We start from the raw sequence: 12,573 nt of genomic DNA, 5'->3' as shown, positions 1-12,573 counted from the left end.
GGGGTGGAGCCTGTGAACAGAAGAGCTTTGCATCCATTTGCAGAATCCCAGAACCTTTCATTCTAGTATGACTACAGCTTTCCCAGCTTTACCAATCATGCTTTTCCTGCTAGTCCCCCATCACATATGAAATTATGCACTTATGACGTTTACTCCATGCACTTGCTCATATGTGCTTACTTACCAACTTACATCATTTACCTTCCTACTGGATTTGATCCAAAGATTTCTATGGATGTGGCATCCACTTACATACGACTTAGATTTTGCGCTTTGTATCTGTGCTGGAAATTCAGTGACCTTATTGAGTATAATACGTTCCGGTTGACAGCTGGTATGTATTTATGCTATTCTGTAGTGTATGTCAACATCCCCAGAGGTCAGCTTCACACAGAGAATGTAGGCATAGATTTGGCCCGGTGTTCTCACTGCTGATAATGTGCCAAAATATCTGCTGGGTAGCTTCATCTACGGATGTTTTTCAACCACTCTGTCAAAATGAAATCCTAAATAGAAACATCTTGGTTATTGTTACTTGGAGTTATTTAGAGCTTTTAAGATCAGACAGGCACAGTTTTAGCCTCTTTTTAAGGAGTTCTGAGCACTCACCGACTCAGGTAAGATCAATGGGAGCTAAAGATGTTCAGTACCTCTGAAAACCAGGCCACTTGAGTATATTGGGAAGGTCATAAGGTCAACATTAGGGGTAAATGGTGCCACAGAAAGTACTTTATTGGCCTTTCGGTTGGTGTCCAGTCTAGTCATCCACTATCTTGGGTTAAGTAAGATGTGGCAGCAGTAGACTAAAGTATGTGGAGATAAAGAATACAGAGGGTAACACCGAATTTGTATTTGATAAACTGAGTATAGCACAGGGATGAATGCTTGAGGGGAACTCTCATATGTGACGAGATACTAGAAAGATAAATTACAGGAGGACTTATTGCGCAGCACAACACTGGAGGCATTAAAATATCTAGTACAATTCCCCTATCTGGATGTTAGACCACTGTTTTTCCAGCTACTCTTGGATTACTATTAATTGTATTATTTCAGGATCATTGTTCTTTATATGACTAAATTATTGATTTTTACAGTGGGCTCATATTTATTATTCTTACTGTTTTGTACAATCTTTGCAAAAACAGGGTTAATGCTAATTTGTTTTTTTTTAAAAAGTATAGTTATGCTTATTGGTCTGTTCTCATCTTGATTTTCCAGGAGCTAAATGAGATGAGATTATACCCTGCAGTGACTAACACTAAAATTTAGCATGATTATGGTAGGTTTGCATGCTACACATGGCAGGATAAATTAGACTAATTTATTGCCGAATTGAGCTCAAATTATAGTTGTCCTTTATTATTTGTGTTACACTAACCCCTAGGGAGTCCCCCTTGTGTTAGGTGCTGTGCAAGCAGAGTTAACATAACATCCAAAAATCCAGTCACTGCACATGAAATCAAATTCTTTTCTATGTATTGAACAGGATTTGGTAGATTGATATTTTTGTTGTTGCCTAAACAAGAACTTTGAAAACTCATGGCAATCGGGAGAGGTCCCAGAAGACTGGAAAAAGGCTAATGTAGTGCCCATCTTTAAAAAAGGGAAGAAGGAGGATCCTGGGAACTACAGGACAGTCAGCCTCACCTCAGTCCCTGGAAAAATCACGGAGTAGGTCCTCAAGGAATCAATTCTGAAGCACTTAGAGGAGAGGAAAGTGATCAGGAACAGTCAGCATGGATTCACCAAGGGCAAGTCATGCCTTACTAATTGCCTTCTATGATGAGATAACTGGCTCTGTGGATGAGGGGAAAGCAGTGGACGTGTTGTTCCTTGACTTTAGCAAAGCTTTTGACACGGTCTCCCACAGTATTCTTGCCAGCAAGTTAAGAAAGTATGGGCTGGATGAATGGGCTATAAGGTGGATAGAAAGCTGGCTAGATTGTCGGGCTCAACGGGTAGTGATCAATGGCTCCATGTCTAGTTGGCAGCCAGTATCAAGTGGAGTGCCCCAAGGGTTGGTCCTCAGGCCGGTTTTGTTCAATATCTTCATTAATGATCTGGAGGATGACGTGGACTGCACCCTCAGAAAGTTTGCAGACAACACTAAACTGGGAGGAGTGGTAGATACGCTGGAGGGTAGGGATAGGATACAGAGGGACCTAGACAAATCAGAGGATTGGGCCAAAAGAAATCTGATGAGGTCCAACAAGGACAAGTGCAGAGTCCTACACTTGAGACGGAAGAATGCCATGCACCGCTACAGAGTAGGGACCGAATGGCTAGGCAGCAGTTCTGCAGAAAAGGACCTAGGGGTTACAGTGGACGAGAAGTTGGATATGAGTCAACAGTGTGCCGTTGTTGCCAAGAAGGCCAATGGCATTTTGGGATGTATAAGTAGGGGCATTGCCAGCAGATTGAGGGACGTGATCGTTCCCCTCTATTCGACATTGGTGAGGCCTCATCTGGAGTACTGTGTCCAGTTTTGGGCCCCACACTACAAGAAGGATGTGGAAAAATTGGAAAACGTCCAGTGGAGGGCAACAAAAATGATTAGGGGGCTGGAACACATGAGTTATGAGGAGAGGCTGAGGGAACTGGGATTGTTTAGTCTGCGGAAGAGAAGAATGAGGGGGGATTTGATAGCTGCTTTCAACTACCTGAAAGGGGGTTCCAAAGAAGATGGATCTAGACTGTTCTCAGTGGTAGCAGATGACAGAACAAGGAGTAATGGTCTCAAGTTGCAGTGGGGAGGTTTAGATTGGATATTAGGAAAAACTTTTTCACTAGGAGGGTGGTGAAACTCTGGAATGCGTTACCTAGGGAGGTGGTGGAATCTCCTTCCTCAGAAGTTTTAAGGTCAGGCTTGACAAAGCCCTGGCTGGGATGATTTAGTTGGGGATTGAATCATAGAATATCAGGGTTGGAAGGGACCTCAGGAGGTCATCTAGTCCAACCCCCTGCTCAAAGCAGGACCAATCCCCAATTTTTGCCCCAGATCCCTAAATGGCCCCCTCAAGGATTAGAACTCACAACCCTGGGATTAGCAGGCCAAGGTCCTGCTTTGAGGAGGGGGTTGGACTAGATGACCTCCTGAGGTCCCTTCCAACCCTGATATTCTAGGATTCTATGATTTGAAGGAGTTATCCATCTAACAGGCTATGAAACATCTTCACTGTAGGATTTTAAAGCCATAACTACTACGATAAAAAGATGTTAGGATTTCAGTGAGATGAAGTCAGGCCCATTTAAGTTTTCTCTTCTTAAGACCTTTTGAAGGCGGCTTGGAAAGCACAAAAGGATGAACAGAAGGATATTCTATTGTAGAAGGATATGATTTTCTAACCACTCAGCATGGTGAGTTCTCTCTCACTAAGTACTAAAAGGCTCCTGCTCAGCGTGGGAAATTCACATCATTATCGGACTCCAACCTCTTGGTTTATAAACTTGACTAGGATCAATGCACACAGAGTACCTGCTGGTGAGTGAACCATTTGTGTCTGTCTTCTGCTGAATAAAGCCAATGGTTTAATACAGTAAGTGGCTGAATTTATGCTGTTTGAAAATAAGAGACAAATCATTTCTCCTTGCTAATGCTCTCTCTCCAAATCCTTTTTTCTCCAAGTGAAATATAATGCCTCTTTATGTGACAGTGCCCCTTCACTTGCATCCCTTCCCCTCTTGTGTGTCTTTCTTCATGGCATTTGCAGCTTGTCATCTTTTCAGTCAGTCCATCCTCCCTTTGTTGCTTGCTGTCTGCTATGTATTTTCTCTTTCCAAATGCTTTAACTCAGCACTTCCAGGAGGACTGTGTGTACCTCCTATGTGCCTCTTTCAGGATGCTGATATAATGTCATCAGCAGGGTTTGAACCCTGGACCAAAACCATGGGCTACTGCTATTTGAATTAAAGGAGTAACTCTGTTAGCTGGTAGCAACAGAGAGACTTCTCTGTGTGGGCTAGCCAGAGGTTAGCAGGTGATATGTACTGTGTTTTGTTATGCTCATTCAAAAGCAGTGGGGAAAGGTAGACTGCTGGCAGGAAGCAGAAGAGGCAGGGTAGCCTGCTGCAGAGTTTGAAGAACTAGTAATTCTGGATATGCAATTTCAGTTTTTCAGGGGAAAATGAAAGGTCAATCAGGAATGGATTAAATGTTAACGAACCAGAGGAGGGGCAAGTACCAAACACCTTTTCTCCCCATACTTACTCTGGCCCATGTTTCCTTCTCCCATGCTGCATAGCACAGAAGGGGAAAATATATGGTAAGAGCCCCTGTGGGGCCATGTGGAGGGAAAACGTGGCTACATGGGATGCTTTGCTGAGTTCTGCAAAACACGATGGGCAGTACTGTTGCCAACCTTCCAGGATTGTCCTGGAGTCTCCAAGAATTAAAGATTAAGTCATGTGATGAAACCTCCAGCAGTACATCCAGTCCAACCAAAATTGGCAACCTAGTGGGCAGGGCCAGAGCTGGGGAGGAGCCACACTAAGCAGTTTGCACTTCTCCCCCAGACTGTGGCTGATTTGTTGGATAAATTGGCGGAAGTTAGTGCCTTTTGTTAGTGCATTAACGACTGCTGTGTGCTCTGTGACTCTGCTCTGTACTGGTACCCAATGCTAGCTTGAGCACTGGATCTGCTGTGTTGCCATGGCTGCGAAGTGGCTGCAGGAGGGTTCAGAGTGGGAGCTGCTGGGCATAATCTGCAGGGCTTGAGACCAGCATCCCTTTATCTGGAGGGGCTTTTCAGTATCTGCCCACTCTCAACCCTGCTGGTCTTGCAAACTAGGGTGGGGTGAGAACATAAGTGCTCCACAACTTGTGACAAAGGCCACCAGCCATTTAGGCAGGAGGCTAGCACGTAACGATGGATTTTTCTGTCTTTGGGCAGCTTCCACCCCTACACCGCTAGTGTGAGCAGCATTAGCTAAGCTAGTGGTGCATGGTGTATTTTTAAAATTGGTCGTCACAGGGAAGTGAAGACCACTCACCGGATGAAGGGAGTTTTATTGGCTCAGCCATTTTACTTGGGGGAGGGGCGGGTAACACTGGTGTCTTAAAATTCATCAAATGATTCATCTAAGATTAAATGTGAATTAAGTCCAGTATTTGAGGGAAAAAATACAAAAAAACCAGCAATTTCATCAGCCATGATAGCTCAGTGGTTTGAGCATTGGCCTGCTAAACCCAGGGTTGTGAGTTCAATCCTTGAGGGGGCCATTTAGGGATCTGGGGCAAAAAAAATTAGGGATTGTGCCTGCTTTGAGCAGGGGGTTGGACTAGATGATCTCCTGAGGTCCCTTCCAACTCTGATAGTCTATGAGAGTAACCATGATGTGCTGTTAAGGACTGCAGCTGGAATTGTATAAAATCCACATACAGAACAGTGCAGGAGAAGTGTGTTGTGGATTGTATTGTTTGTCATTTGATTTCACAGTTATAGTTGCTAAATATGCGTTGATAATCTATCGATTTCCTGGTTCCTCTTTAGAACTTGTGGGAGCAGGTTCACTGGATTTTCTTTTTAAAATTTGGAGTTTCAAATTAAAGTCTGTCTCATATCATCCAAACAAAACACCAGAAAAAGAACTGCTAAAGAAGGGCATCATGTACTCACCCTTCATGCAGATCTGACAGGATGTTCCTGGTTTTACACATGTGAAAACCTCCATGTATTGGCACATTTAAATAGTTTTCCCTTTGGCATTTTAAAAATAATATACATCATAGGCAGGGATGATAGTGCTGCTTTTTATTAAAGTTGCCCCACACTACCCATTATAAGACCCTGTTTACAGCTACTTATAACTTTGTCGTATTTTAACCATTTGAGCTGAAAATTTTCATGTCACTCGTCTGCCTCAGGCTGAATTGTTTTTTTTTGTTTTTGTTTTTTGAAAATTCAGCCTAAATGGGTAGGCTGTTTCCGAGGCCAAGGCAAGGTGTCACAGGGTGCACCACTCACCGCCGCGCTGGCGCCTCCTCCTGGTCATTCTGGGGATTAGCTCTTGAGACCGACGCCCCCTTTTGCAGTTTGCACGCTGTTGCTCCGACTCTCTCTGTTCTACAGCTCCTCTCTCGTTCCAGGACCCACAGCATCTCCTTTGTGACTTAGCCCTCCAGCTAGGTCACTCAGTGTTCCCCCTTTTGGGATACCAAAGTCTTTCAAAGTCTTCCAGTTCACTGCCCTGCCCCTGGTGCGCGCCAGGCGAGAGCCCGCCCCCCAAACCCCTCCTGCAGCCGAAACCCCTGCTGCACCCCGCACTCCTCCTGCACCCCGACCCCCTGCCCTGAGCCCCCTGCTGTACCCCACACCCCTCCTGCACCCTGACCTGAGCCCCCTGCTGCACCCTGCATGCCTCGGGGGCAGGGAGGGGGCAGAGTTGGGGTAGGGATTTCAGGGAAGGGGTAGGAAAGGGGCAGGGGCAGGGCCTCATGGAAGGAGTGAAGTGGGGGCGGGGCCATGGCAGCCGGGGGGGCGGTCAGTGATGCAGCCCTCGGGCCAATGGACTAGTCCTCATGTGGCCCTCGCGGTCATTTGAGTTTGAGACCCCGACCTAGAGAGCGGTCGGAGTTGAAGATGACACCGTGGTTATGGGCCTGAGTCACAGACAGGATGGTGGTTTTGTCCACAGTGATTGAGAAAGAATGTAGCAGGGAGGGTTGGGGGAGAATATTAAGAGCTCTGTTTTAGCCATGTTGAGCTTGACCTAACAACTAGACATCCATGAGGAGATGTCAGAGAGACAGACTCAGATTTTAGCTTGGACAGAAGGAGACAGGTCTGGAGAAGAGAGGTAGATCTGTGAGTCGGAATAGATATAGTAGCTGAATTTCTGTTTGCAGGCGAGATTAGCCACAGATAAAATGGAGATGGAGAAGATAAGGGGACTCAACATGGGAGTATATAATCCCTGTACCAGTCTAGAAGGGGTTAAGGAGCTGCTCTGGGCTGGAGTAGCCCCAACCTGTTGCACCTGCAAGTCATGCCAGGAATGGAGGAGGGGTTTAAAAGCATGACACTCAGTCAGCTCAGTAAGAGCAACTGTGGGTGAGGAGCTGATTGCTGAGCTTCCTAACTCTTAGGAAGAGGCCTGGTAGCAAGCAGAGCCCACACCCTGGACTAAAAGGAATGTGGCTGAAGAGGGGAGGGTATCTCCTGTCATTTTTGCTGGAAAACCAGTGGACTTTGAGTTGGACTGTGGCCCACTTGGGGCCCCACTGAAGGAAGAGAGGCCAGTGTCCTGGCTGGGACAGCCTGTTTGTTTCTTTTCCTTTATTTTCTTTTGCGGCTACTGAGCTGTTTGTGTGTTCCCCAGAACTCCGAAATGGGGAGAAGTATCCAGAAGGGCTCAGCCTGCGGCCTGAGAACCCATCACCACCAGAGTGCTAGGAGCACCCCACTGCAGTAACTGGACCTGAGAGAGTGCACAGCCCCAGCAACACCCGCAAAGGGTGCTGTGTTAGGAGCAGGTCCTTGACAAATCCCTACAGAAAACTGAAGAGGTGTGGATGAGGAGGATCCTTTGAAGGATACTATGAAGGAGTGAGGTAGGAGAAGTAGGAGGAGAACCAGGAGAGGACAGAGTTTTATTGAAGCCAAGGGAGGACAAGGATTTCAAGAGAAGGAGAATGGTTGATTGTATTGAAGGCAGCTGACAGGTCAAGAAGGATGAGGATGGAGTTTTGGCTAGGAAGAAGTCATGAGAAAGTTTGATTTCATTGGAGTGCAAGGGGTGGAAGCAGAATTGGAATGGGTCTAGGATGATCATAGAATCCTAGAATATCAGGGTTGGAAGGGACCCCAGAAGGTCATCTAGTCCAACCCCCTGCTCGAAGCAGGACCAATTCCCAGTTAAATCATCCCAGCCAGGGCTTTGTCAAGCCTGACCTTAAATACCTCTAAGGAAGGAGATTCTACCACCTCCCTAGGTAACGCATTCCAGTGTTTCACCACCCTCTTAGTGAAAAAGTTTTTCCTAATATCCAATCTAAACCTCCCCCACTGCAACTTGAGACCATTACTCCTCGTTCTGTCATCTGCTACCATTGAGAACAGTCTAGAGCCATCCTCTTTGAAACCCCCTTTCAGGTAGTTGAAAGCAGCTATCAAATCCCCCCTCATTCTTCTCTTCTGCAGGCTAAACAATCCCAGCTCCCTCAGCCTCTCCTCATAACTCATGTGTTCCAGTCCCCTAATCATTTTTGTTGCCCTTCGCTGGACTCTCTCCAATTTATCCACATCCTTCTTGAAGTGTGGGGCCCAAAACTGGACACAGTACTCCAGATGAGGTCTCACCAATGCTGAATAGAGGGGAACGATCACGTCCCTCGATCTGCTCGCTATGCCCCTACTTATACATCCCAAAATGCCATTGGCCTTCTTGGCAACAAGGGCACACTGCTGACTCATATCCAGCTTCTCGTCCACAGTCACCCCTAGGTCCTTTTCCGCAGAACTGCTGCCTAGCCATTCGGTCCCTAGTCTGTAGCTGTGCATTGGGTTCTTCCGTCCTAAGTGCAGGACCCTGCACTTATCCTTATTGAACCTCATCAGATTTCTTTTGGCCCAATCCTCCAATTTGTCTAGGTCCTTCTGTATCCTATCCCTCCCCTCCAGCTTATCTACCACTCCTCCCAGTTTAGTATCATCCGCAAATTTGCTGAGAGTGCAATCCACACCATCCTCCAGATCATTTATGAAGATATTGAACAAAAAATGATGATGATTTGTATTACCATATCGCCTAGGAGCTCCCTTCATGGACCAGGGCCCTATTCTGTTAGAGGCTGTGCAAACAGAACAAAAAGACAGTCCTGCCCCAAAGAGGATTGAATTGAAGGAGGGAAATGCCTGACAGGGATTGTGTTCAGTGAGCTTAGAGGGATACAGGAGAGAGGCAGTAGTTGGAAAGGCCAATGGGCTCAAGAATGGCATTTTTAAAAAATTGGAGAGACTAAAGCAAGCTTGTATTGTGAGGGGAAAGAGCCAGAGGAGAGCGAGAGATTAGGAAGAAGAGTAAAGTAGGGGATGAGAGGGGGCACAAGGGAGCTCAGGAGATGGGATGGAGCCATTGGGGCGAGTGGAAGAGTTAGGGGAGGAAAGCAGGTGAGAAACTTCTGCATCTGTGACAGGGGAGGAAGAGAGTTGTAGGAGGGAAAGGTCACTTGGACTTTCGCTTGGAAGAAATGAGCAAGAACCTGTGCAAAGAAAGCAGCGGAGGCAGAAGGGGAGGGTTTGAGGAGTGAGAAAAAGGGACTGACTGTGGATGTGGGAGTCAATTAAGTTGTAGAATTAGAATTGGTCAGCTAGGAAGATGCTAGAACTGAAGGAGGAGAGGACAAATTTGTCGTGGAGGAAGTGAGCCAGGTCACAGGATTTCCACCAGAGTTGCACGGCAGCCTGAGAGCACAAGTGGAGGAAGCGGATGTTTGGGGTGGGGAGCCAGGGCTGGAGGTTGGCAGGGCATATCTCGCTATGGGAGAGCAAAAGAAAGAGTCTAGGAGAGGGAAGTATGGAGAGAATCAACAACCATATCAATGGAAGAGAGGTCTGAGCTGAGAGCAGACAGGATGTCATAGACGTTGATGGACTGCAAGTCACGGAAAGGGCAAGTCACAAGGTGCGAGAGCAGGGGCTCATGGGGTATGCAGAAAGAGGCCAGATGATGGTCAAAGAGGGGGAACTCAGCAGGAGAGAGCTCAGAAAAAGAATGGTGCTGGGTGAAGAACAAGTCAAGCAAACGGCTCTGGTGGTGCGTGGGAGTGTTGAACTTGGGCTGCAGGTGGAATGAAGAGGTGATGAGGAAGAAAACATGCAGCAAGGGTTCAGATGGGATTTGACGTCACCAGTAATGAGTGTGGGAGATTGTGAAGAGAGGCAGGGAGAGAGATCCAGGAGTTGAGATCAGAGAAGAAGGCTGATAGGAGGAGTTCGGTGGACAGTAGCTCATAGCAGCATGGAGGGGGAAAGGAAAGAAGAGTCAGGTGCAGTGCTGTTCAGAAGAAGAGAGAGACTGGGAAGGGAAAGGTGGGAGGGATAGAAAGTGGCAGGAATGGGAGAGGAGAAGCCCAACACCCTCCCCATGGTCTGATCCAGGGTGGGAGTAAGAGAGGAGAGGCCTCCCTCAGAGGGCAGCTGTAGAGGCAGTGTCAGATGAAGGGATCCAGGTCTCTGCGAGAGCAAGGAGCTGGAGGGAGCGAGATAGGAAGAGGCTGTGGATGGCTGTGATTTAAAAAAAAAAAAAAAAAAAAACTGGAGTGGGTCTTTCAGAGACAGCAAGAGAAGGGGAGGAGGAAGGAAGCAGGATGATAGAATCACAGAAATATATGGGAGGAGGCAGCTCAAGAGATCATCTAGTCCCTCCCCCACCCTGCTTAGGCAGGAATAAATATACATATAGATACTGATACGCATACCTAATGTGCCGATAGCCATCTGCAATCGATTGCTTTATACTAGGATGGTGAGCTCTTTGGGGCAGGGGCTGTGTTTTTGTTCTGTGTGCAGGCAGAGGGGTCCTAGGTCCCGTGATAACACTACGTGGAAAAGTAAATAACTGGAACCAGGATATCTTTCCAAAGCAGAAAATTCTTTCCCAGCATTGCTTTACCTCATATTTAAAACAACTAATGATCACTACTACATGTGTACAGACAGGCCTTGTGTAACGTAATACATTTTACCATTGATTTTAGGACAATCAACTGCACAGTTATGTATCTTCCTCAGATAGTCCGTAGTTTGGAGGGGAGGGCACAGAGAGGAAGGTTAGTGTTGTGCAAAGAATGTCGTGGGGAGGTACCTTGTTACTACTACTGTTTCTGGTGCTGGTACGGGAACTTCTGCTGCTAATGCTAAGTCGGGACAGTGCTAGAATCATACTGGACAAAAAATGCCCATGCAGCAAGCAGCTCATTTTGTGGAAACTCAGTTAAGTATCAGAGTAACAGCCGTGTTAGTCTGTATTCGCAAAAAGAAAAGGAGTACTTGTGGCACCTTAGAGACTAACCAATTTATTTGAGCATGAGCATCTGATGAAGTGAGCTGTAGCTCACGAAAGCTCATGCTCAAATAAATTGGTTAGTCTCTAAGGTGCCACAAGTACTCCTTTTCTTTTTTCAGTTAAGTATCTTCATCATCAAATTGAATAGCTGCTGAATGTTTGGATTGCCGCACAGGGTGGCTCGTTAGCTGGAGGTATTAGCAGAAATATAACAAATACTCCAGATTCCAGTCTCACTCACTTCATGACTGCAATCATTGTCTTAAAATTATTCATGCAACATTTCTTGACAGTGAAAAGTTGAGTGAGGTCAGTGTTACGCACATTTGCTTCCAAGTCTTGTCTAAATCCAGTTAAGTAAAAATCTTCCACTTCGTCAGCTCATTCCAAACATACAATAAGAACGAATTTGATCTGCTACAGAATTAAACAATTTAAAAAAAAAGTAATGAAATACAATGTGACAAACATATTCACACACAGTGCTTTTTTTATTTACCAGCATTTAGCTGCACACCTAGCATAGGCACACCCTAAAACTATTCTGGCGCAGAAGGCAGTACGCAGTGAATCATAATTTACAATAGCAGTGGTCTTCATTCTGATCAAAGAATGGTGCTGGAACACTTCTGTAATTTGAAACCTTAAATGGTTACTTCTGAACAATTCTCTTTACTCGTCCATCTGTTAGAATGAAAACAAACAAAATGAGGGAAAAATCCAAATGTCAACCAAACCAATATTCACATCAAAATTGTTTGTACATTTGCTCCCGGGGAAAAAACCCTGCTATCTATAGGGGAAAAACTCCAGAGAATAGCAGCTATCAGGGTAGCCAGACAGCTCCCATCAATTACTCTAGGCCTTTCTACAGTAGAATCCCAGATACATTAGGGAACCCACAACATGGTTGTGTCCTAACCATATCATAACATGGTTTAGTTTTGCCTGCATAGACTAAACCAAATCAAATTGTGACCACATTAAAAGAAATATGCTAACGAGGTTCCCTTCCCTTGGTTGTTATATGATTTGGTCTGGTATGCACAGGAAAACTTAAGCCATGTTATAACATAGTGAAGGTGCAGCCATGTTTTTAATAGAGTTCCCTAACATGGTTGGAATTCTAGCACAAAGGCATGGACAGACACAGATCCTCTTAGCTCTAGTCATCCAAAAATCTCAACGCACTTTGCAAAACTGGGTGTTATATAATCCCTAATTTGCAGCTGAGGGAAGAGGAGCACCAAGAGGCCGAGTGATGTGATGAAAGCCACTCAATAAGCCAGTTGCAGACCTGCCACTAGGACTCTGGTGTCTGAGCTCCCAGACCATGCTCTGAACACTAGAGAGATTGCTGTCTCCTGATAAGGCCAATAGACAGTTCAGAAATTGAGGAGATGGAGGCACTGAAGCTGTCATTGGACCAGTTTTCTGCTGCTCCAACTGCACTAACACAACAGTTACTCCTATCCATACTTCACCCTCTGGAGCGCTAACCCACCCCGCTGGATAGTTCAGCAGATGTGAATAAAAGCAAGAGTTCTCTCTGAGGTAATTTATCAG

The 12,573-nt window shown here is 45.9% G+C and overlaps 1 protein-coding gene across 2 annotated transcripts in view; it reads left to right on the top strand.

Moving 5' to 3' along the window:
- ELK3 (ETS transcription factor ELK3) overlaps positions 1–12,573 on the top strand; it is a 60,562-nt gene that overhangs the window by 28,761 nt on the left and 19,228 nt on the right. Inside the window, exon 1 of one of the 2 annotated variants that reach the window (XM_073327482.1) lies at positions 3,280–3,484. The exons of the other annotated variant lie outside the window; for it this stretch is intronic. Within the exon in view, the coding sequence (XP_073183583.1) occupies positions 3,464–3,484 (21 nt within the window). The 5' untranslated portion in view covers positions 3,280–3,463. Of the gene's footprint in view, positions 1–3,279; positions 3,485–12,573 lie in introns of those variants that run through there. 2 annotated transcript variants of the gene reach the window in all.

Source organism: Lepidochelys kempii, chromosome 1 (assembly GCF_965140265.1).
Source record: "Lepidochelys kempii isolate rLepKem1 chromosome 1, rLepKem1.hap2, whole genome shotgun sequence".
Classification (NCBI taxonomy): Eukaryota; Metazoa; Chordata; order Testudines; family Cheloniidae; genus Lepidochelys; species Lepidochelys kempii.
The sequence above is the reverse complement of the archived record's forward strand: the minus strand, read 5'-3'. Positions and strand labels throughout refer to the sequence as shown.